Source organism: Coloeus monedula (assembly GCF_965178545.1).
Source record: "Coloeus monedula genome assembly, chromosome: 13".
Lineage (NCBI taxonomy): Eukaryota > Metazoa > Chordata > Aves > Passeriformes > Corvidae > Coloeus > Coloeus monedula.
In genome coordinates this window covers 20,964,951-20,989,821 of record NC_138793.1, presented here as the reverse complement: position 1 = coordinate 20,989,821, position 24,871 = coordinate 20,964,951, and the positions used below count along the sequence as shown (strand labels likewise).

The 24,871-nt window shown below is 51.4% G+C and overlaps 3 protein-coding genes across 8 annotated transcripts in view; 1 reads left to right on the top strand and 2 right to left on the bottom strand.

Moving 5' to 3' along the window:
* AP1G1 (adaptor related protein complex 1 subunit gamma 1) overlaps positions 1-2,853 on the bottom strand; it is a 38,303-nt gene extending 35,450 nt beyond the window's left edge. The window contains exon 1 of the mRNA XM_082290161.1: positions 2,586-2,853. The gene's annotated coding sequence lies outside the window, so the exon portion shown is untranslated. The remainder of the gene's footprint in view (positions 1-2,585) is intronic.
* A 761-nt stretch (positions 2,854-3,614) lies between these two features.
* On the top strand, positions 3,615-10,470 carry ATXN1L (ataxin 1 like). The gene is made up of 2 exons (XM_082290006.1): positions 3,615-3,683; positions 3,933-10,470. Exon 2 carries the CDS (start codon positions 4,043-4,045, stop codon positions 6,107-6,109), a length of 2,067 nt encoding a protein of 688 aa, XP_082146132.1. The 5' UTR covers positions 3,615-3,683; positions 3,933-4,042; the 3' UTR covers positions 6,110-10,470.
* Positions 10,471-12,422: 1,952 nt separating this feature from the next.
* Positions 12,423-24,853, bottom strand: ZNF821 (zinc finger protein 821). 6 transcript variants are annotated; one of them, XM_082290153.1, is made up of 9 exons: positions 24,664-24,853; positions 24,330-24,482; positions 23,144-23,235; positions 21,026-21,109; positions 16,248-16,373; positions 15,670-15,812; positions 15,030-15,134; positions 13,979-14,145; positions 12,423-13,272 (listed from the first exon to the last, which is right to left on the bottom strand). In XM_082290153.1, the coding sequence occupies exons 3-9, from the start codon at positions 23,181-23,183 to the stop codon at positions 12,618-12,620; spliced, it is 1,320 nt and encodes a 439-aa protein (XP_082146279.1). In that variant the 5' UTR covers positions 23,184-23,235; positions 24,330-24,482; positions 24,664-24,853; the 3' UTR covers positions 12,423-12,617. The 6 variants fall into 6 exon arrangements, 4 of the variants coding, with proteins under 4 accessions (XP_082146279.1, XP_082146281.1, XP_082146280.1 ...); XM_082290155.1 differs by lacking the exon at positions 21,026-21,109 and having other exon boundaries at positions 24,664-24,852; XM_082290154.1 differs by lacking the exons at positions 24,330-24,482; positions 24,664-24,853 and adding an exon at positions 24,112-24,297.
* Positions 24,854-24,871: the final 18 nt, after the last annotated feature.

The window sequence follows — 24,871 nt, the reverse complement described above, 5'->3', positions numbered from 1 at the left end:
TTTTTAGAAGCTAAAAAATGTAGGAAGAAGAATTAGCACAGCTACATGGCTGATCACCACAAGAGATGCAAGCAGAACTCCAGATTTTCTGGCTTCTATTTCAATCTGATACTTCTGATACTTCAATCACCACTGACCTACATTACCTTTGTATTTATCACCTGCTTCTAATTTCCTCACTACTTTTATCTACGAGGTAATCTGGCTATTTTACTTCCTGCTCACTTTCCTGCAGAGTTAAACTTAAAAAAAAAAAAAAAAAAAAAAAAAAAGGCCACTACCTTGTCACAAAAAACCCCCACACCCTTCTTTGTCCTAGCCAATGCCAGATGAAAGACAACATGCCACATTTTTACGTTCATTAATATAAACTTTCCAACAGGCCACATAACTTCAGCTATGCCCTAGGAAGTTCTAATCTTTGATTTTACCTGTAGCATTTCTGCCAAACAACAGGTACAGGTTGCACTAATATCTGTGATATCAGCAGATTCACTTGTACTCACATTACCACAGCTCTGTCTTTCTAGTTACAGACTCATCATATATTTACTTATTAACTCCAAAACTTTCCTCCAGTGAAGTAATACTCCTACCAAGGCAGAATAGACCCTTTTCCCCAGAAAACAGCTAAGTATCCTCTAGAACAAACTAGCATCACCTGCATTCAGAAGAGTTTGCTCTGTCATTAAAAAATACAATGAGATCAAACAACCCATCCCCTGAAGTTATACACTGCCAGCTCACAAATACAAATATTCACACTGGGGAGGCACAAGCAGGTTTACTGAGCACCATCACTTTTAGCAGCAGTAAAGACTTGTGTGAGCCCTCACACTTGGAAAGCTGAAGTTCCAAACCTGAACTACACTAACCAGGGTGAGCTCTGTGTGCCTGAGAGTAGCCAGCCTGGACTCCTGTGCCACTGTCCACAACGTTCTCACACCATGGCCTGACACACTCACTACTCTCATTGTACAGCGATGCCACTGCAAAATGCTGTACAAAAAGGAGCTACCAAGAATCAGAACATTTTTGTATCCCTTAATCTCTCACAGGACACTACTGCAGGATCTCTCCATCTCTACCATGCCACCTTCAGGAAAAAAGAAATCAGCAGTCACAGGAACAAAAAAGAAAAGAAAGAAAGAAAAAAAAAAGGGAAGAAAATGCTTTTTTTATCATAAAAGGAAGAAATCTGAAAGTTACCTTACACACTGGAAACACAAGCTGGATCCCTTCACAAAACAATTACCCGAGACTTACTTTCCCCTTCTCAAGAAACAGGAATTTAAATACCTTTCCCCTCCTTCTCCCAGCACAGAAGAATGGAAGAGCTCACACCAAACTCCTCAGAAAGAAACCCACAAAATTTCCTGCCTTCATTCAGCTCTCGAGTACCTAATAAGTTTTCAAATCCTGTGCCAAACCCCAGAGTGCCCATGAGTAAACAAAAGAAAGAATTTGCCAACAGAATGTGATATGCAAACAAAGGAAAAAATACCAAGTGTAGTTTAGAGGAGAGGTAGCAGGGAAACAGGTGCAAAAAGCTGCTATGCTCTATCACACAGAAGTGAAACACAAAAAAACGGGGGGAAATGAAACAGCACAAATTTCTCTGCCATTTTAAATGTAGGATGCTAGGAGCATCCCTAAAGGATTCCCCTGCATTTACAGGGGAAAATACACATGTATTTTACTCTGTTTAAGCCACTATGGACCAAACACCTTTTGGCCACACAAGTGACGTGTCATCCTTCCAAAGATGTTCCACTGGGATTCTGTGCTCTCCCGTGCTCTCCCATTAATATTTCAAGTATCAGAAACTGAAATTTGTTGCTCAGCATTTTTACACATCACTTACAACATAATAAAACGCACATCTGTTCCGCCTGCTGACTTTAAAAACAATGTCTGCTATAAAATAAATTAAAATTTATCTTATAGATCGTGCGAGAAGAGAACTTAACCAGCCTTGAAGAAGAGACTTGAAGGCGCCCTTACAGACCGGCCATCAGACAGCAGCTCACTGCAAATGCCTTTAGCCAGACCGAACATCGCCTGCTTCCATTAAAACCCATGAACGGTAAGTACTGCAGAAACTGTAATACTCGGAGCTTGTGCAGCCCTGGCAATAATATACCGAGGGAAGGACGGGCACAAGTCCCGGCTGCTCCCAAGACGGCACCGGGCGACAGCACGAACCAGCTCCTGAGGTATGCGCTCCCGCTTCAGCCGCGTGCTGCCCCCGAGCTCCGCGGACGGGGGGCCGAGGCAGAACCCGCACCGCCGTCTTCCCGGCAGGGAAAGACCAGGGCGGGCCACGGAGCGCTCCGGGCGCCCGGGCAGGAGGCCCCGGGGCGCAGGGCAGAGTTCGAAGCAGGCCGGACCGCCGGGCAGAGGCAGCGGCGCCGGCAGAGCCGGAGAGAGGGCAGCGGGCGGCCTCGCGGACAGAGCGGCCGAGACCCAGCCGCGGAGCTCGGGGCGGACAGAGGCCCCAAGACTCGCGGGATCCCAGGCGACGGGACCTGGAGGTCAGGGGAGGCCTGGCCTAGGCAGTGGAGGCCCGGGTCAGTCCCACTCACCAGGCCGGTCCCTGCAGCAGCAGCGGCGGACAGAGCCGGGCATTCAAAATGGCGGCGGCGCGGCCGCAGCACCGGTACCGCAGGCGGAGGTATCCGCGCGCCGGCTCGCTCCCCGCGACCTCGCGGGCTCTCCCGGCCCCGGGTGGGCGCGCGGCCGCGCCGGTTTCAGCGGAAACGCGGCGAGGATGGCGAGAGGGTGGTGTAGGACCGCAGGTGGCTGGACAGAAAATGCCGTTCGCACTACTTTTCTTGGCGGAAGCACCCGCGAGGCTGGTCTTAGGAGGCGGATAGGTGCGTTTGCACCGTGGCAGTCCCTGATGACGTCACGTGCGGGGCGGTCCCGGCGGCGCGCGCTCCCCACGGCGGGGTCGGGCGGGAGTCCTCGCCCGTGTCCGCGGTTCCGGGACCGGGGAGTTCCGGGGCCGGAGGGGCCAAGCCCCTCCCAGCCCGCTGAATCTCGCACTGTTTAAATGTCCACCGGCGGTGGGGAGAGCGCAGGGTGCGCCAGTAAACGAGGCGTCTCTGGAAGGGGGTACAGAGCCGCCCCCGCCCTAGGCAGCTCTTCTGTCCCCACTTCTAGAACCTTATACCACATTAACGATCACCGAATGACGAGGAACTGCCCCCCGCGGAGCCCAGTCAGCAGCGTGGGACCGGCCGGACACTGCGGGGGTGCGAGAGAGGGCACGGGCACGTTCAGACCGAAGGCTCCCACAGGGGAGCCGGGCCGCGCTGCCGCGGGGCCCACGCTCCCGACCAAGAGCTGGGAGAGCCCGTCTGGGGCGCGGAACCAACAAAAGCCGCACGGCGCTGCCGTCAGGTGACTCGCGCTGTGCGGCCGGGCCCCGGATACGTCCCGCAGGAAGGGCCGGACTGGGCCCCGGGCGGACGCAGCTGGTTGCCACGGCAACGGCGCTGTGGGTGCCCCGTGACGCCATCCGGGCACGGCGGAGTCACGATCGCTGCCGAGGGGTGAGCAGTTCCGGCGGTCGGTGTTCGCGTCATTGATATGCGACGCGTCATTGCCGTGCGCCGTGGGTGGGGAGGAGCCGGTCCGGGCACCGGGCGGGCCCGCGGGGCCGGTTCGGGCCATGGCGGGTGAGCCGCGGGCACCGGGCGGGCACCGGGAGGGCCCGCGGGACTCGACGGGGCGGGGCGCGGCGCAGCGCAGCGCGGCCGGGGTTTTGGGGCCGGGGTTGGGGGCGGCGACCGGGCTCGGGCGTCTTCCGTCCCCGGCGTCCCGACCCTGGGCTAGGGGCCATCGCCGTGCCCGTTCCCGGAGCCGGGGCTTGGGCCGCCCCCCGTTCCCGAGGCCGGGACTCATGGCTCCCTCTGTTCCTGGCACAGGTGAGGCGGCGGCCGGCGGCGCGGATCCAGGAGCCCGCGCGTGGCAGCCCCAGTGGGTGCCCCCATGAACGAGCGTCGCGGCCGGGGCTGCCGGGACACCGCGGGGCGCCATGAGAGCGGGCCACGAGCGGAGCCAGGAGTGTCTCCCGCCAAAGAAGCGGGAACTTGCCGCCGCCAACACTGGCACCGAGGCGGGACGGGCGGGGGGAGCCCAGGGCTCGGGCGAGGGCCCCGAGTGGGCCCGCACGGCCGGGCCGGCTCCCGCCGCACCGCGCTACGGTCCCGGCGAGGCCCCCGAGGCGGCGGCAGGGCTGACGGTGGACCAGTACGGGATGCTCTACAAAGTGGCAGCACCGCCTGCCACCTTCTCCCCCACGGGCCTGCACCCCGTGGTGAACGTGAGCCCCCTGCCCCCTGCCTTCAACGTGACCTCGCCCATCATCCAGCACCCGGGAGTGCCCTTCCCCTCCATCCACTATGCACAGATCCCTTCGGCCTCCCTGCAGCTCATCGGTTCCCACTACACAGTGCCCTATGCCGTCCCTCCTGCCTTCCTGCCTAGTCCTCTCCTGTCTCCTTCCACCAACCTCACCGCCCCCCATGTCCCCCACTTTGTGCCATATGCCTCCCTGTTCACGGAAGAAGCTGCTCCTTCCCCCCAGACTACCTCTCCCACCCACAGCTTCAACAAGTCCACCTCTGCAGCCTCTCCTGGGCAGATGCAGCACCATGCTGCGCCTCAGCCGCTGGACATGGCACCGGGGAGAATTCCTGTTTATTATCAGATGTCCCGCCTCCCACCAGGGTATTCAGCCTATGAGGCACCTGTAGCAGGTGGGAGCCCAGAGTCTCCTCAGCACCACAGTCAGCTGAGCTCAGAGGTGGCTGCGGCCAATGGTGGGCAGAGACCCCTGGAGCAAAGCGTGGCCAGTAGGCCCAGCGAGGCCGTGGACTCTGCCAGCAGTGCAGCTGAGGACTGTCTGCCCCCAGGGGCTGCAGCAGGATGTATGGGCGACGGACAGTTCCTTCCAGGTTACCAGATGCTGGGAAGAGAGATATCTGTGCCTACTCACAGGAGCACCCCAGATGCTGATCTGGAGGTTCAGAGGGTAGTGGGGGTGTTGGCGGCTCAGGATTATCATGTTCTGGCAGCCCAGAGGAAAGATGACCCAAGCCCTTTGAACCTTTGCCATAATATTCCTGATGGGCAGGGAGACATGCCGAGGAACACCACAGACAGGGCTGCAGCTGGGAACAGCCAGTCCCAGAGCCCATGTGGAATGTCCCCTGAAGAGACTGTTAGACAGAGACAGTTAACCAAAGGAATGGTGATAGCCAACGGCAAGCCAGTCCTTGTTCCCGTTGGATCTGAGCCTGTCAGGTCTTCCACTTCAGAAGCCCTGGTGAGGGAGAGCCCAGATGCACAGGCTCGAGGAAATGTGCTTGAAAAGGAGCTGGCCCATTTGCAGCCACCCAGCTCCTCACAACTGCCCTCTCACTTCATGAAAGGAGCCATCATCCAGCTGGCGACAGGAGAGCTCAAGCGGGTGGAGGACCTGCAGACTCAAGACTTTGTTCGCAGTGCGGAGGTGAGTGGAGGCCTGAAGATCGACTCCAGCACTGTGGTGGATATTCAGGAAAGCCAGTGGCCTGGGCTTGTCACACTGCATTTTGTGGTTGGGGAGCAACAAAGTAAAGTGAGCATTGATGTGCCCCCAGAGCATCCCTTCTTTGTGTACGGCCAGGGCTGGTCCTCCTGCAGCCCAGGGAGGACTGCTCAGCTCTTTGCTTTGCCCTGTCACAGGCTGCAAGTGGGGGATGTCTGCATATCAATCAGTTTACAGAGCATGAATGGCAACTCTGCTTCTCAGGCCAACTCCCCTCTCACAGATCAGCTGGTGTCTGCTAGGGAGAGACTGGAACGAACAGCTCAGGGGCCCAGAGAGCCATCTGACAGAGCTGCTGAAAGGAAAAGCCACACAGATAGAGCCAACATGGTCCAGAGCTCTCATGCAGAATCCTCTCAGCCTGAGGCTGGCAGTCTGTACAGTTTGGCCACAGGCTTCCAAAGATACAGCGTGCAGGCAGAGGAGCCTCGGCCCTCTCTGCTCCGTCCCTCTTTCATTCCCCAGGAGGTCAAGCTGTCTATTGAAGGGCGTTCGAATGCAGGGAAATGATCCCTTGGAGGTGTGAGCTAGGGCAGCCACAGCAGGTGAGCCTCACCATCAGGTGGAGGAATTGCACAGACTCTGTCATAGGCTCACCAGCAAAGTCTGCTCTCTGCCTTGCAGGAATGGCTCCATTCCAGTTCCATGGCTGACCAGTTCCTCCTGGGGAGTCAGGAGGGCTCCAGTGCCTCAGGGAGCAGCAACAGGCTAGCTGGGGTGGGGAGCAGGGATGTGCTCATGAGTGTGATGAGAGCATTCCAGAGGCTGGAGGCTGGGGCATTCTCCCACCTCCTGGGATAACTGACTCCCTGCGGGGCAGGGGCCGAGCATTTGGGGCAGGTAGAGAGACGAGGAGGGCAGACTTGGCTTAAGGTAGCAGATAAAATTGCTGAAGATTTTATTCCTCCTTTCTCATGATGGGAAGAGATGGGTCCCCACTGGAGTTTGGGGGCTATTCTCCCAGTATCCCCTTTCTTTACACATGCACTTTAAAAGGACCGTTCACCGATGGAGCTCTCAAGGGCAGGATGGAGGTGCTTCTCTGGTGGTTCTGGGTAATGTCTCTTCCACTGAATCCAACTGCTCTTTCTTCTTGCAAAGAATGTACAGATTTGAATGAATCACAGAAATTCAAGAGGAAGGACCAAAAGGGTGGGTTTGGGTGTAGGTGAATAGGGAACTTGAGCACTTGGGATGGGACACAAGTTGGGATGGGAGATGTCTGTTTCCTGCTATAAACTCTATTTAGTTGTTTGCCACCAAATCAAATCTTCCCATGTTAATAACTTTCAAGAAAACACCTCCTGGGCTGATAGCTTTTGCAGAGGCTTAACCTAGGGATGAATGGGGTTGGATTTTTTTTGTTTGGTTGAATTTTTGTTTGGGGTATTTTATTGGTTTGGGTTTTTTTTAAATATGGAGCAAAATACATTCAGCATTCTCTAGGGAAGGATGAATACATCCTTCTTCTGTGAGAAGACCGATGCTATTTTGTAGTTAAGTCAGAAAAATATTCCAGATGGTTAATCCTTCCCTGCAGGCAGTTTCCTGAATAAGCTCTAGACAAGAGACAAATGTTTGTGCACGTGCAGGCAAGGTACAAAGTTTGTGCTAAGTACAGTTCTATGATTAGTGTAGGGACTCTAAAAATATCACAGTGTCACAGGGCATTTTGGGGTGGTTTTGTGTTAGTTTTTCTGATGCTTCTCTTTGGAGTTCCTCTGTAAAACAATGTGGTAAAATCAAGAGTAGTCTTTTTCATGGTGAGATTTAATACAATTGTGTATGAATACCTCATTGTGGTGATAATGCTCTATTGAATGAAGGCTCCTGTAGTTACACTAATCTGCCCTCTTTGACGGTGTGTTATGACACCATCTCTAATTGCTCAGCCAGGATAAAGAGTAGTCACTGTCCTGGTGAGAAAACAGTTTTCACTGACTTAACCTGGGTTAGGTATTCCTTGTGTTCAGGTGCCCATCTCTGTCATAGGACCAGGCTTTGGAGAGGGCCTTTCGTAGTGTGCAGGGTCCTGATGTTCAGCATGCTGTTTCTGTCTCTCTGCTCTCATCTTCCTGAAATTTGTCAGATGTGCCTGACTCTTGGGGCACCACTCCTCTCTGTCACAGAATGGTGTGTGTCAGCACCTCTCCTTGCAGTGGTGCTGTCTCAGGGCTGTTCTGCACTCCCCAGGAGTGTGTCCCGTAACTGGTTGGCTTCTGCTGACTGTGCAACGGACGCATGCTCTGCATGTGTATTGGGCAAGTTAGTCTCCAGAATGTCCCTTCCATCCTGGCCTCAGTCCTGTTTTCCTAGCACATTGCTAGCCATTTCTGTTGCCTTTAAAATGCCTGCACCAGGACAGGCCTTAGGTGAGATATGTGCTAACCATGCCTTCAGTGTTTGTGCCTCAGGGGGTTCTCCAGAATGAGGATGCTGCCTGTATCACGTGTAGCTTCTCCCAAATGACACACTACTTCTGGTTTCATCAGCTGCATTTGGAATGTGTGAAGTTACGGTGATGCTGTTGTGGGAAGATTCTGCCTTCTCAGGTGCAGCAGCTGTGGGAACAGATGCTGTTTTCATGGCCCCATTTGTCAGTGAAGGGTCCACCTGGGCCTCTTCATCCCCTTGAGGTGTCACAGCTCCTGCTGACTGGACTCTCCTACATAAAACTCTCGATTAATGCTGGTAATTAGTACTTAATGCTCAGGATATCTGAGGTGTCTGTGGCCAAAGGCAGGAGGCAGAGGAGCCCAGGTTCTCATGCCCATTCTTTGCACAGTGCATGCAAAGGAATTCAGGGCTGTGACAGGCACTTGAGAAAGGGATCTTGCATACATATGGCATGTGAATGTAGAGGGGCTGGTTACACCATAGAGGCAATGTCTGAGCAGCTGAGGGTGCAGAGCCCCTTGTGTGTCTCTGAACACAGGAGTCTGTCTTAGAGTGAGGGTTTGGAGAGCTTGCCTTATACCATGTGTGTTACTGTAACTCCTCGATCTCAGCTGCACTGTCGGAATGGGCAGTACTGACAAATGAGGCAAGATGCTGTGTGGCTTAAATAGCTTTGTACTGTAGGCAGCTGAAGGGCTGTGAAGGTGCTCGCCCTGTTGTTTACCTGGCTGCTGACCTGGACTTTGGCTTGCTGCACCTCTGTTGAGTGCAGTCCTGAGCTCTGTGGAACAGGCCAGGGTGAACTGGACCTTAGTGCTTTTACCCAGGCTCCTGTCAGTCCCAGTGTTGTGGATGTTTCAGCTGCCAGCTCTTCCCTGGAAGCAGTGGTTTGAAGCACAGCTCATGACAGGGGACTGAGGTGAAAAATCTGTGTGTCTGGCTGCTTGCCCCAAAGGGTGGGCAGGAGGGGGCCACTGGCAACTCTCCAGCCCAGCTCAGCGGTGCTGGTGTTGCTGGAACCTGTCCTTACTGGGCAGGGCTATATGGCTTAGCACCATAGTGGTGGTTGTACTGAGTACTGAGGCTCTCCTGGGACAGGGAGTGTGTGAGACAGGCTCTGCTGCAGGGAGAAATGCTGTGAATGAGCCCATGGAGGAGTCTTTCAATTCTTAGGTTTACAGGGAAAGGAGGAGATAAAGCCAGGAAGACATTGCAGAGTGGGATGGTTACCTGGGCTTTTCTGGTGGCAGAGATGGGACAGACTTCTCAGAGAAATATACCATGTTCCTGCTGCCGTTGTGAAGGGTAGGAGAGCTGCGGTCTGTCCTGCCTGTAGGAGGAGGTCTCCTGGCCCTAATCTTATCCAGCTCATGCTCTGTGGCAGGAGTCTGTGGGATGCAATAATGGCTGGCTGTAGCCATCTGTCCCATCCCATGGAACATGGCTGGGGTTAGCTGTGCAGCGGAGCCAAGCCTGTCTCTGGGCCTGTGCATTCACAGCAATGAGCGCTCATCACTACCAGACTATGCAGAGGAAGCTCTGTCTGGAAGGGAAGGAAGCTGCAGAGGCCCCTCTGCCTTCCCCTTCCAGCTGCTGAGCAGCTTTTTATATTGCACTTTTCACATTAAGTGTCCCTGTCCCCACCCCACACTTGAAGTCACTTTGTCCTGTAGAGAACTAACAATCCCTGTTACTCAGAAAATATTGTAAAAGAAACTACAGCAGCTGGAGTAGCCCAAATGCTAGTTCCTGCCCGCAGCAGCACACGTGCCTTTCCCCACCGTCACTCACAAATGCTCCTTGTCTTTCAAGCCCTGCTAGAGCCTGACACTTTGCAGAAGCTGCTAAGATGGCTACAAATACACAGTCTGTACAGTTTGGCCCAGGGTGTTCCACATATAGTTTAAAATGCTGATGGTCCAGGCCCTTCCATGCCTTCACACCTGTCCATCAAGGACAAAATTGCCCCTAAGGTCCTTCCAGGCTGCTGCCGTCCACCCTGCCAACACGCCCCTGCACACTCCAGTTGTTTCTGGCTTTCATGGCACCTTAGCGCCGGGGAGGGTCTGCTCAAAGAGAGAGAGAGAGAGAGAAAGAGACATGGGGGAGCTGGCTGGGCTGCCCTGAGGCAGAGAGATGTTTGTAGATAAGTGCTGACCCCTCACTATAACCCCCAGTATATGGCTGTATTAACATGTAACCGATGCAGTGTATCTAAAGCCTTAGAACTAGTCAGGTGCTCCCCTCCAACTTTGTCCCTGCCACTTTCCTTCTACCTGATCTTTAACAAAGCATTAATAATTCTAAGGATAATCTCTATTTTGTTGTGCTTTTTTTGTAACTGTTTTAAATAAATCAATTTGTACTGTATATTTGTACTTTGGTGAGATCCTTTTTCCTGTTTTACCATTCTAAGTCTGTATTTGCCTACAAACAGATTGTATTTTTATTGTTAATGCTTTTATGAATATTGCATTTAACTTGTTGACTCTGTAAACACAGTATATATCTATATACATATATATATCTATATATAAACCAATAGCTTTTCCTTTGGTGTTTGAGACTTTTTGCTTGTCTGCAGTATCAGTGGTCATTAGCATGTGGCTTCTCTGGATTTACACAGTGATGGGGAGACTCATGTCAAGGGCAAAGACACATGGTGACAGATGGATTATAAGTCCTAAATCTGTGTTTTCAGATACTTCTGTGTTATGTGATGTCTCCTGAACCCCTTGGAATAAGGTATCAGTGACGCTACAGGGAAAGTTCCAGCTGCAGGTTGCAGAGTAAAGGTACATCTCTGCTGGGCAAGCAAAACACGAGGTAGAGCAAAAGCAGATATTGCCAGAAGCAAACTGTGGGTTTGAGTATGAAAACAAACAGAGGTAAGGATAAAAGTGAGAGATCAGAGAACAAAGGATGATATGAACAAAGGAACATGGAACTGAACAGCTTCTTTACAGTGCCTTTTCCCAAAGAGAGAGAAGCGGGGATGGGTGTCAGTTCTACAGGGCGAATGAATGTCATGTTGAAACAGCTTTTGTCCAGGGAGGAAACTAGATGTTGCAGTGGCAGGTGGAGAAAACTGTAGAATCCCCTCGGCTGGCTGTGAGAGTGATTCATTATTGCCAGTAAAATGCAACATAATGCATTTGGAAGGTAACTATTTTAACTAGGGCTTTAAGGGACTGCAATCAAAAGTTTTTCAAACTGAAAAATGAGGAGGAAATGAGGGGTTTAAGTAGTCAAAAGGTTTTGCTTCTTGTTTTAACTTTGCTCTTCTGATCTCAAGTAGCAGTCTTGTGGTTACCACTTCTGACTTAAAGAGAAACAGCCATCAGAGAGAAGACAGTACTTCCCAACCACCGTATGACTCTAGAACTTAATTGGAAATGCTGTGGAGGTAATAGGGGCTTTCAGGCTACAAAACACAGAAGTGTGGCACACTGGCTTTTGGTGGGCTGATGTCTGAAAACCACGAAATTACACCATGCATTTTCAGGTGCTCATTCTTAAAGAAACCAAATAATGGCGAGTGTACCACTTCTTTATCCTGCCATGAGTCCTTCTGTGCCACTGCTTTTTGCCTTTTGCAGTTTAAAGATGCCTAGATATAATTTCCATAGCTGCACAGTTTTAATAGTGATTTCTATTAGCAATGGGAACCTTCTCCTGGAGGCACAGGCTACAATCACATTTTGCCTCCAGTACGTCTGCGTTGCTCTTGCACCGGGGACTCCAGCACTGGACACAGGTCTCCAGATGTGGCCTCACCAGTGCTGAGTAAAGGGAAAAGCAAACCCATAGAGTCCTAGAAACTGACTTACTCTATTATTTACCATTCAATCAACTCTTTCACTTGCAAACCTGAAATGCTGGTTTAAGTGCAAATTAACTTGTAAGTAAAGCAACAAACTTGTTTGCTATTTGCTTACCTTGGCCGGCCTTTCTTTCACTGTTTTTATGGGGTATCTTAAAACAGGACCTCAGGTTCCTTAGTTTTTCCATGGATGCTACTGCAACTAAGTATGTCATAACAATGTTTAAAAAAAGGGTGTGCACAGGCATTTCCAGAAAGACATCCTCCTTTGTTTCTTTTTTATGGGCACAAACTGCAAAGGATTACTCTTGGAGGAGTTGTGGACTATCAGTCTTCAGCTCTGTAATTCATGCTGCAGTAAACAAGATCCTTTTTTACTGAGGTGGGTTTCTACAGCTTCCTGCCCAGTCTGAGGCATGCTCAAACCATTCTGTTCAGCCCCTTGGAATTGGAACCTACAGCAGAACTACAGCAGCCTAGACCTATTTACAGGGCAAGGGCTCAAAAACAGGACAAAGCACAAAGAAGGGGACTAATACATGTGAACATTAATTTATTTTCCTTCTGTCACAGGCTGTGACTTGGCCCCCAGAGCAGACTGTATCCTCAGAATCTGCTCCCACCAGAGCTGCTTTGGCAGGCATCTCTCAGCCCTGTTCTCCTCCTGGGTTCAGAGGAAAACCAAAACCACGTGTCAGGAAGGGTCAGGCAGGGACCCACAGCAGCCTCCTGAGTGTGGAAGCCTGCTAGTGCACATGTGGCAGGTGCAGCAAAGGCAGCACAGTTCTTGGCAGTGGTTTAGTGCAATGCACTGTTGCTCTGCTCCTCAAAGGTCATTTTGCCCAGCAGCTGGCTCTCCAGCTCCACATTGCTCACTGGCAGCTGGAAAAAGTTCATCTCAGCTGCCAAAGCGGCCATGGCAGAGGGATCCTGGCCAAACTGTGCCCGGAGCATCATATCCATTTTCTCCAGGCGCCGCTTGAGCCTCTTGGCCTCACGCTCCCGGATGAGCCTGGCTTGTCGCTTCTCGGGGGTCTCGTTTGCGCGTTTCAGGCGCATGGCTTCCCGGTCCCTCTGCAGCCGCCGCGCCCGCTGCTCGTCTGTCTCCTGCATGCGCTGCAGCCGCTTGGCTTCCCGATCCCGCATGCGCCTCACTTCCCGCTCCTCAGGTGTCTCGTTGTCCCGCCGGCTCTTCTTAGCTGTGCGCTCCCGCTCCAGGCGCTGCAACCGCACTTCCAGGGGCTCATTCTGGCGCCGCAGGGCCCACTTGCGCATGCCGGGGGTCTGTGCCTCAAGCAGCTTACGGTACGCAGCGCAGTTGTTGCATACCAGGAGGATGCCCGCAGGATACACAGGGGTGCAAAAGGCAACATCCTTGCCCTCAGCACTGGAGGGGCCCTGGCTCTGTGGTGCCGGCAGCCGATCTGCACTGAGCACCTCTGGCAGCTTCTCACTGCAAAGCAGGACGAACAGAATCAGAGGCTTGGTGCTGTGGGCAGAGTCCCCATCTCATGGGCTGCCATGAACAATGCTCCCACTACAGCCCATGGCAGAGGCCTCTGCTAAATCATTTGCCCACAGATACGTCTGAGTATCTCAAATTAAGCACTATCCTATCCAGGGTAGGAAGTGGATTAGCCCGGAGCAGTATCTGGGTTGGAAGAGTGCAAGAGTGGGAATAAACCAGCAGGCCGCTCCTCCCCATCATCTCTGAATTTCTCCTTTTAGCCCCATTCCACTGGTCAGTAGATAATCTCCCACTAGGCAGGACACAAAGAAAGAACATTTTGGTCTCTGCCTGTAGTCCTGCTCCGGGCATGATGAACACATCTGGATAGTGCAGCCATACTCCAATGGATTGGTGGGCAAGGGGAAGGGTGGATTCTTCTCCAGTGACTGGAGCCCACAGTGCTTTCTGCACTTCTCTGGCTCTGCACAGTGCTAAGAAAGACCCTTTTACCAGCACAGCCTGCAGACGTCTTGGCAGGGGATGCAGAGCTGCAGACAGGAACGGATCAAGAGGATCTCACTCACTGGGGGTGTTATGCACTGTCCTACAGGCCTCAGTGGGTCCAGTGCCACCACTTCTGAGTCATTCATGGCAACCCACCTAATCTTTAATGTAGCCTAGCCCACTCACTGGCCAGGGTGACCCTGACCTGTTGAAGGTGGCGTGGCTGGTGAAGCGTGCTCCACAAACTGCACAATTGGACAGCTGGTCCTCTGAGTGGATCAGGAGATGTCTCCCAAGGGATCCTGGGGAGCTGAGGGCTCTGCCACACACAGGACACAGGTAGCTCTTGGCACTCACCACCGCTCCAGTGTGCTGCAAAACAACCACTTAGGTGGTAGTTACACATTGCCCAGCTCCCTGCCCAGCCCAAGGCATGCTCAAACCATTCTGTTCAGCCTCTTGGAATAGGAACCTTTTACTGCTAAATCTCTATCTGCCAGCTTTTAGACCAAGCTCAAGACAAGAAATTTGGTGTGTCACAGGTCAAACAAGGAGGAAACCCTTTATGGCTCAACTCCAGTGCAGGAGAAAAGATTAAGGCCAAAACACTTGGATTGTAAGACCTGACCCTTGTTTTCCAAAATGCACTCCAGGAGCTGCTGGTGCAGGACAAAGCATGACTCGATTAACAGCAAGGCAGGATGCTGGTGAGGAAGCACTTAGATGGAGACAACTGGTACAGGTAAGTGGCCAATTCAGTTCTGCTTCATTCCTTCTGCTACAGACTTTGGTGTGCTATGAAGAGAGCACTGACAACAAAACCTAAGATTTTACCACAGATTTCTTGCAAAACTGGAATAATTTTGAGGAAGAACAGCTATTCTGAAGTGTAATTACAGGAACTGTAATGAAGTATAAAATAAATGATCAGGAGGAAAGTTTCTTATCTCACTGAATGATGTAAAAATTGCTTTCATGTTTAATTTGAAGGAACTGTCTGGTTTTAGCCTGAAATACTTGCAGAGACAGCCTTGGCATAGAGTTGTGTTTTCCAGATCTGTAGACCAGGGCCTTGCTAATTCTTTCCCCTGGCCACCCTCTGGACACAGTTTACAGCTGTAAACTTCAGTCACATCCTAGCTAGAAGTTCAGTTCTGTGGTTGCAAAGACCAGAACCAAGTTACTCTGTGCTTTGAGTTGTTTCTGGATTTGAGGCTTCAGGCTAGAGACACTCCACAGTTTGGAACTATCCCTACCTGGTACACATGTGCAATGAGTTGATCTCTGCTTCCACACTCCAGCTGGCAGAGGGGGCATTGTGACAGTCCCAGCATGGGGTCAGCGTTCAAACTCTCAGGCACCTACATGTAGGAACAGCCACGTTGGTGTAAGGCACACAGAACCCCACAGCCACACCACCCCTTCCTTAGCTCCTCCCAATGCTGCCAGCAGATCGAGCGCCCAGTCCTGCCAGGGCTGGTTTGGGTTCTTGACATCTGAAAGAAACCTCCTTCTGTAGCCTCTGAGCAAAACTCCTGCATCTCACAGAGAGGAGGCAGAAGCCTCATGGCCTCACTTGCACCCAGGTTCTTGCCAGCACAGTGGCTCTAGAAGGCAGGGCCTGTTCTGTGGCAAGGGGAAGCCGATTGGAGAATGGCACCAGAACCAAGGGAAGGGGAAGCACTCTGCAAACATCTTGGCCAGTGTGTGCCTGCTGTCTCCTGTTCCAGGCAGCCAAAAAGCTCTTCATACCCTTTCCTCCTGCCAGGAGACATTGTTTGGAGGAGGTGGGAGGGAGAGAAAGATAAAGAAACATGATGGGGAGAGGAAGTGTTTAGACAGTACCCTTCTCTCTCCCTGGAGGCTATGGTGAGTGCAGAGCCAGTACACACTTGCCTCATTTTCTCTCATCAGTGGAGTTCTGGCCACAGGTCGTTCTGCATTTTCTAATTCCTTCTTCACTTTCACCATTGAGCCATCTTCCTCGGACGTATGGGAAGAAACTTCATCCTGAGTGGTTTCCTCATCATCGCTGCCACCTGAAATGTGCAGAACAGTTATACCAAGTGTCAGGGTCCTGACAGCACTCACAGGCCTTAACTGTCCTGACCAGCATTACAGGGGGCCTCTACCCACCCCCTCCAACTAGGGGTTCCATTTAAACTCAGTCTAGGGCACTTGAGTCCCTGGGCATGGCCCCTTATACTGCCTTGTTTGACAATTGCCAGACCTGCTGCTGTTTCCACTTTGCTCTGGTGAAATGGGACTGGGTCCCATGGCATTGTCCAGTCTGTGCTGTGCTGGTCTGGTCCTTAGGACCAAGTCCTGCACTGGAGCAAAGGGCTAACCTGGAGGAGGAGCTGGGTAAGACAGTCCTCAGAGGATGCACACACACTATGCAGCCCTCAGCCTCACCCCTTTCCAGAGTCTCCCCAGTCTACTACCTTGCTGTTATTGGAAGGGGCAGAACTCACTGCTGCTGGAGTCAGGGTCTTGCAGTGGACGAATTGTTGGCCTTTGGTCCCCAAGAGCTCCAGGAAAGCTGTTTTTCATCATGGCTTGGCGGGCTTGCTCCTCCAGCCCTGCAAAGACTTGCTCCCCTGGCAGCCACAAGGACAAAGAGTCAGACTGGTGCTGTTCCATTGCTTCCATCACCAAGGCTTGCCAAAAATACAACAGGCATGGGGCTGCTCACCTGCACTGTGCAGAACCTCTGGAGTCACCTCTTGGAAAGCACTTAGGTCACTTCTCTGCTTGCCTACCCTGCCACACCAGCCTCTGGCACCTGCTGGTATGAGTCCAATGCCTGGGTGTAGAAGAGTCTCACTAGTGGCAATGGGCAACACTGGGCTGCTGTCTGCATACTACATATATGCCACTCCAGCCACAGAATACCTGTGACCCCATATATCTGCCATAAATAGCCAGGTGGCTTTTGCTGCTGCCAAGCTATCCACCAATATCCTGCAGCACAGCTCAGGGTGGGAGGAAGCCCCTGGGGACTATCACAGTATCCCAGACCAGGGATAGTACTGTATAGCTCTTCTAAATTATTAAGTCTTATTCCCAGCTGTAGCAAGCATTTTGCACAAAAATAGCGCCTCCCTAAGTGCCTGGTACCTCACCTGTCCTCCACAGTGATATCAAAACTAGAGGTTGCCCTTGGCATGCTCTGTCACCCTCTTCTGTCCCAGGAGGGATGAGGACAAGCTGCCCTTACAGAAGGTGTCTATGCTCAGAGCTGGTGCTCTCCTGTGTATATGATGGATAGAAAACTACCTTGCCTTGTGCAGGAATGGCTCTTGCTAAAATAAATCTCATTGGCACTTCATGTGCTCAAAACAGAAGTGTAAGGGAATGAACCCACAGAGCTGAGATGCATGTTTAGGACAAAACATTTTGTTTTGTTAAAAGCAGTGACCACTAGCACCTCAACTCAATAGGAGATGGCAAACACCTTGAAAGAAAGTAGTTATTTGTGCTCTGAATGAAAACTTCTTACAGCAATCCCTGCTCAAAGAAGTTTTGGTTCCAGAGAATAACAATGAAAGGCAACCATTCATTTTCATATAAAAGCAAACAAATTGTTCCAGGGGTAGTTGTGATTTACTTTTCCAGTGGATGAGCTGGGAGGCCTAGGAAAGGTGCTGAAGTTCCCAGCAGGCTGGCTTTTGGGTTGCATTTATCAACTGATTCATAAGTGCTCAAGAACCATTCAAAGCACAAATGTGAAAATGCCAAGGAAAACGCAGTGCATTTTTCACATAAAATCAAGACATAGCTTTCGGAAGATAATGTTACCTTTTAGCACAGGGCCACAGCTGGCACCAGTATAACCATGAAATTGAATTCCCAAGAGAGAGCACCAGTCCTGTTACAAGGATAGGTACATTCCCACATGCTGAACTGTTCCAGCCAGTGTTGCTCCATGTTCCCACTCACACTGCCTTCCTAGGGCTCACCTTGAAATTTTGGCAGGGCTTTAAAAAGCCGTAATTTATGGAAGGTTCCAAAGACCTTCAGAAGTTTCACGGAGACTGTGGGAGAAGAATTTTACTTCCCAATGTCCCCATGGAGGTTTCCAAAAGCATTTGAAGGCTTTTATCATTCTGTTTCAGAAATGTGAGAAAGGGTTCTGTAGAGAAGATTTGAGAACACAATCCATGTGCCTGAGGAGATGTGCTGAGGAGCACCAAGTCTATTTGTCATTGAAAGCAGCAGGGACCATCATGACTGCTGTGACACCCTTTCAGAAGTCATTCCAGCACTGAATGGTTTTCGTGACTTGGAGTGCTGTTTTTATGTCTGGACGACAGCCTCACATTGGTGGGACTGAGACACAGACTGCATGAGCAGCAGACACCACAGAATTCCAGTGCCCTCTCCAAGAAGCAGAAACCCACAAACCACCAGGATAAAAGTCCATAGACCAAAAAAGCATTGCAAGAGAAAGAGAAAGCATGGTGAAATGAGGAAACTGCAGAACACAGGACAGATGTAAAACTACGGTGGGAGATGTGCTGCTACCTTTGACAGAGTTCCAAAGCAGAATTCCCAAATGCCACTTAGGCTGCTCGTGGAAGCAATTACATGTTTGTTTTCTTCCCCCTTTTCCCTTTCAGACAGATTACACACCCACTGAGCAGCAGCCTGGAGCCCAAAGGCAGGGCAGGTTCCTGCTCAGCTATACAAACCACACAGACAGTCCACAGGATTTAAGAGCTGGGATCTTTATCTGAGGTGACAGAGGGAGGAACTCTTCACATTAGGAACACTGGCATCAGTCACAGTAACTGAGAGCAATTGTGTGTGCCTCTAGCCTCTGTATAACACCCCCAGAGCCCAGTGAGTATTGACTCAGCACAGTGCAGAGAACAACCAGTTTACAGCCAGCAATGCAATCTGTTAACCAAACCCGTGCTGTTAGCAGGTGACGTCCTGTGCATCCTCCACAGCCTGTATCTAAAAGCATCACGGGACTGGGAAAGGCAAACATGTAAAAATACTGTCTCCCACTTGTACAAAATTTCTTATATATTGTAATAGTGTACAAAAGAACTTAAGAAAGAGTGTCCTGATTATCTACTGATGGACTAAGTCCTACTTTGATGAAGCTTTAGAGCTTTAATGTTTGATAGGTCCAGGGTTATACTTTTGATGTTTCTGCACAGACATGCTCACAAACAGACACACCCCCACCTCCACCCCACTTTGGGTATGCTTCCATTCATTTAAAAGGGGAGTTAAGACAGGCAACAGCTTTAGGATCACTGCCATAAGTAAGAGATGTTACGCTCAATAGTGAACTCACAGACTCTTCTCCAGAAGTTTCTTTATTAAATACAAAAAGGGCTGCAGGCTGACCACAACACCAAAACAAGTCACTGTAGTTGTTTACAAACAGCTAGAGATGTAGGACAAGAGAAATCACACAAATGCCTCTGCTTTGTATTCCATTCTCCTCTCCATACTGCTGTGAATGAGTGGGATGCCAAGTGGGCAGTGGTGGAGGTAGGGGACAGCCCTGTGGCACTGTGTAACACAGACAGGCATGACTGCTAGGGTCTGCTGAGGTATCAGCCCTGAGCCCTTGCCTTCTTGAACTGTGTGAATGCAGGATAACTCTCAGGTGTTCTGGAAAATAAACACAGAAACAAACAACTCCCACCCCAAAATCCACAAAACAAAATCCAAAGGAACTGCATCATTCCCCTGCCTTCCTTCCTAAACAGAAAGGTCTCTCAGAGATGAGTCAGTTTATTCCCTCCTTGTACATCAATTAAAAGTCCCTGTTCATGTAGGTCTTCTCTGTGTTCCTGGACCTGAAATTTGCAAGTCTTTCCACCACTGTGGATCTATTCCACCTGCCCCATGGCTATTCTGGGTTGTCCACACTGCTGTAGTGGTTACTGAAATGAAAAACAACACAATTGAAAGGGTTAACAATGGCAGTCCACGGAGCCCTTCAGAACCAAGGGATTTGATGCAAGTAACATTTCTGCTCGGTTGTGAATGCTGGGTGCTATTTCTTGCAAGATACTGTCCCTTCAAAATCAGTAGAATCCAAGGAACACCAAAGAGCACAGAACATGTGTGTGTTAGAGAGAGAGGGAAGGAAATAGAGGATTAATGGGATATTGGAACCATGATAAATAGAGCTCAGAAGCAGGAATTAATCTGACTAACAAAAGCTCTTCTCCAGAGTTCTAAAATAAGCATCAGTTGCAGAGGGCACAAGCAATAGAAAGCAAAGCAGCTTGTGGACAGCAGGGAGAGAGAAGTGCATGCTAATACCTGCAACAAATTTTGGCAAGCACAAAGACAGCAAGTGGTCCATGACTGATGGGGTGACAGCGCAGTAACAGATGAATGCAAGAACAGATGAATTGCTTAGAGAGTTTTTAAACTTTTATGCTGCATACTCTGGGGAGAAAATAAAGACCAAATTGAATCAACTAAGGTATCCCCACACAAACAATCTAACTGTATTTTATTTTTCAACAAGTATATTCCACTATTACTGTTCTGTTTGTGAGTACTTTGTCAGGTGTGTTTTTCATGTACCACATGGTAAAACAAAATTATATTCTTAAGAGCCATTTATGTGCTGCAGGGGAAATGACTACAATTAAAACTGTGGGACTTGCCATCATGCACAGTAAGACTTTTGTGATACATTTTACCACAATTTTTATCATTGTTTAATCATTGTTTCAGTATTATTTTGAATTTCCTTACACATCAACTTCTATTTAAAACTGTTTTGACTTGTAACCATACAATCTCCTAGCTGGTTGCTCCACTTGCCAAGCAAAGTGATTCTGTCCTAAGTGAGGGCAGCAAACCATGTCGTTGTGAGAGCAAGGTGAAATGAGGGTCATGCCAAGCCTGGAAAGTAATCCTGGAAAGAGGAGACACCAAGCAAGCCAGGGAGAGGAGATCAGCAGCTGTCACTTGCTCTAGTGAGTCCAAGAAGGAAGAGAAGATGGAGTGGCCATGCAAGGAAGAAGTAGACACCATCCTCCTGTCAAATTTGTCCAGTCATATATGCACAATCGTATTTATGCAAATCGAAAAGGCACTTCCCCAGCCCCGTAGCCTGCCAAATCAGACCCCAGCTGCAGGCAACTGCATAAAAAGCTGCATACCTGCTGCCCCTTTCATTCCTCTCCTCCCAACCACTGCAGTCCCTGTGAAGAAGTCCCAGTAACATGTCTGCTATGTCTCAGCCTGACTCATTCTGCTGGCTCACCCCGTTCTTGGAGCCGATGCTCTCTCCGATTATCCTCGTCAGGGCACTGCACGGCATTTCTGGGCCCTCCAGACACACAGCAGGCTAGGTAAACAGAGAAGTCCCAACGATTTCGTGGCGTTCATCATAAGACAGACAAGATTTTCCATCCTAAGGTGAAGACATCACCATTGACAAGTTCTGGTATCTCTCGGTCCCTTTATTTTCTTGTAGTCCTACTTGCTGCTCTTGATGGCTCCTGCTGAATAGTTGCTCTGTAGCAACATACTGCGTGTAAAGGAGGTGAATTCCTCTCCATGGCATACCTGATGCTATAAGCTCATGCCCACTGGTAGCATGTTTGTCAGACAGCTTCCTTCGAAACCAAGACTGGAGATACAATTTGTATTGCAGACAAAAACGCAATGTTCATTGTGAAAACAGTGCACAGCTGAATTTTGTGGTATGTAGAGTTTTGTATATGATAGTACAAGCTTCTGAAGAACATAACCCTTATGCAGTGAAGTGCAGAAAAGCACCCAGCTAAACGCCATGAAAACTACCTGCACCATTAGAGCTGCTGTAGCCCTTGGTTTCCATCCTCGAGAGACCCCGACTCTGGCCCAAGGGAGACAGCTTAAGTGCATACCTGACATAAACCTGAGCTCAATGGCAGCAGTAATACCCGGGCACTCTCAGAAGCAGAAGTGTGTGGACACAAGGCACGTTACTGGCATCACAGGACAAAATACCAGACATACCAAATTTCTCTAAGAACGACAACTCCAAAGTCATTGATGTATTATCAGGCAAATTACACCTATACTCTGCCCACTGTGGAACCCAGCAACCAGAAGCAGGAATCGGAGAGTACAAGCAATGCAGGTGCCACAAGCCACACTCCTTGAGATCCTCACTCTGGCCAACAAGGACAGTTCAGTTGGCTCTCCCAAGCTGCCCAGCCAGTGGGGCTGCAAGTCCCAGACAGAGGCAGTTCTTGCCAGTGCACTCACCGACTGTGCTAGGTGTCAGCTCCAGCACAGAGTTTCCCCTAGCACAAAGAGCAGCATGCACAGATGCCTGTTGCGTACCTGCGCACAGAGGAAGCACACAAACACGCAGACATGCAAGCCAGCAGCACCAGCAGTGAGGCAGTGTTAGGGCTGCAGCACTCAGCTCTGTCTCATACTCCCGACAGCTACTGCAGCCAAAAAACCACAGGGCCCTCTCAGCAGCCTTGCTCTCAGAGGTCTACAGAAGTGAAAACTTGTTTTCCTAATTCCAGCCCAAATTCCCAGCATGTCTCTAGCCACAAACCTGAGTATGAACAAGGGCATAGCTTCAGGCCCCTCACCTTCCCTCTGCTGCCAAACAAAAGCTATACATGTGCAGTTTCCCCTCTGCAAAACCTCCATCTATGTCTCCCAGCTCCACTGGTGCCTGGCTGTAGCCTGCCCACAAGAAGTGCTGATGTACAGCATCTTCAGCCCTTCCACTGTCAAACAAATGCTAAAAGTCTTGGCAATGCTGGAGAAACAGAGATCCATCTTACCACCTCAGCTCAAGAATGATCTGGCAGACAGCACTTGTTTGTCCTGTAAATGACTTGGCCACCACCCATTCCTTGACGGTAAAGAGCAAATGGCTTTATTTCATTATCTGGTAGGAAACTGAGATACAGTGAGCTTAAGTAACACGCCCAAGGCCAGTCAGCTCAGTTTGTGGCAGCATGAAGATCAAAACGAGGACTTGCTTGCTTTCAGCCAGCATGCTCCAACCACCTTGTCTAGAACTTCCTTTGCTACCCAAGACAGGCCAGAGTCCCAAGTGCATTTTCTAGTATTCTGACTTGTACTTTTGACAGTGTGAATGCAAAGCCCAGCTACAGGCCCTGCACATACACACCCACCTTTACAACATTAGTTGTTTGTTCAAGCCTATCCCTGTCCTGCTATGCCAGGACACAGCCAGCTTCCCTGATGCATAGAACTGAGTTTCTCTTCTTATGCACCTAAGACAAAACATGAGTAACCACCATTCCCCACAACCTGTCCCTTCCCATCATTCCACTCCTCCCCACCTCACTCCACAATCCAGCCACAGCAAGGGTCCCAGAATAGTGCGTAACATCATACTCACAGTGAACTTTGTTAGGAGTGGTCTGTTTCCGACGGGACATGTTTCCCTGACCTGGGAGCACAGAGTGTTCCTCCCCTCTGCAGAGGGCTCATCTGAGAAGAGAAGAGTCTGTCACACACTTCACTGAAACCTTCCAAGTCTCTGGCCAAGCTCAGCTGGCTGTCCCAGCGTCATTCCCCACCCGTCTGCCTATGGGGCTCGCTCTGCATCACCACAGCTGGATTCCAGGCCAGCGTCCAACACAATCCACATGCATGTCACAAAGCACTGTGCATAGGCAGTCCTACCCAGTTCTCAGGCAAAGGTTTAAGCAATCCTGCCCCCTCCAAAAATTACTGCAGCCTCAGTCCCAACACCCTTCTCCCTCATGTCCATTCCTGCAGCCTAATAATCATCCTTGTTGAACTGGCAGAGAAACGTGGCACATCCAACAGTCCTCTTAGAGAGAGACAAAAGGAGGAGCTGAACCCATTTCCCACAAGACACATGGACACGGAGATCCCGTCAGCCTCCTCAGACAGACAAGCGCACGAATCTCATCAGCCCCTCGCTGACAGAGAGACACAGACATCCCATCAGCTTTCTCGGACAGACGGACAAAAGGATTCTGTCAGCCTCACACTGACAGACGGACAAAGGGATCCCATCAGCCTTCTCAGATGGACGCACACGAAGATCTCGACAACCTCCCCAGATAGCGGGATCCAGCCGGCAGTCCCAGCACACGGGAGAGGGCAGGAAGGGACAAGGCCCGCAAGCGGCCGGACGTCTAGACAAAGGGATGCGGCTCCCCTGGCATCAGGACGGATGCGGGAACCCTGACCGGGCCCCCAAGGTCCTGGCCGGGTAGCCCTGACAGTCAGACCGGCCTCGGCAGCGGAGGTCCCGCCGCGAGACCCGTTTCGCTCCTCGCGGGCGGATACCCTAGCCTAGCCCAGCCCAGCCCGGCCCGGCCCGGCCCGCCTTACCCGGTCCCGCCGCAGGCGCCGGGAGCCGCGGACAGACAAAGGGCAGCGGACAGACGGACGGGCAAGATGGCGGAGGACGCCGCCGGAGTGCGCGACGCGAGCACGGGCGCGGGCACGGGAGCCACGGCTCGGCACCGGGAGGGCACGGCACGTCACCGCTGTCACCGACTCGTCCGCAGACCTCGGGTGCCGGGTTTTCGTCAGCTGAAGCGTCTCACCTGTTTGCCATGGATCCAGCCCAGCGCGTGACTCCGGACCGTCCGAGGGAGCTCATCCGTGCCTGCAGCGGGGCTCGCCCGTCCCGGCCGCCTCTGCCGGCAGCTCACCGGGGAGCCCTCGTGCCGCCCCGGCTCACCAGAATCTCGCGTACCCTGCAAGGCCAAAATGCACGGGTTTAGTATTAACTTAGACCCACCGCGCGCGTTCTGAACTCACGCACCTGCTGAAGACGAACCGCCCCGCCCCGGGGGCTCGCGGCCGCTTCTCGCGGGCCAGCGAGCGCCGTCCGCGGGATCAGCGGGCCCGCTTGGAACGCCCGCTGGGCCCGCTTACCCGGGGATTGTGGTACCGGGCCCAGGCCCGGGCTGCTCTTCGGTCCGACTCTCCTTCGCGGTGGCGCCAGCGTCGTGCAGCCCTCAGAGAACCGAGGGCACCCCGGCCCCGCTCACCGCCCGCGGCCGGGTCACAGCACCAGGCGGAACGCCGCGTTACCGGAACGGCCGTGCCGGGGGCGGGCACCGGCGGGCGCCTATCAGGCGTG

Bases quoted from the DNA above. Each gene is read 5' to 3' on its own strand.
- ATXN1L (XM_082290006.1), top strand. From the start codon at position 4,043: ATGAGAGCGGGCCACGAGCGGAGCCAGGAGTGTCTCCCGCCAAAGAAG.
- ZNF821 (XM_082290153.1), bottom strand. From the start codon at position 23,183: ATGTCCCGTCGGAAACAGACCACTCCTAACAAAGTTCACT. The intron at 16,374-21,025 runs GTGAGCCAGCAG...TGTGGCTGCCAG, and splicing joins GCATCGGCTCCAAGAACGGG to GGGAGCAAGTCTTTGCAGGG. The intron at 15,135-15,669 runs GCAAGTGTGTAC...TCCTACATGTAG, and splicing joins CACTGATGAGAGAAAATGAG to GTGCCTGAGAGTTTGAACGC.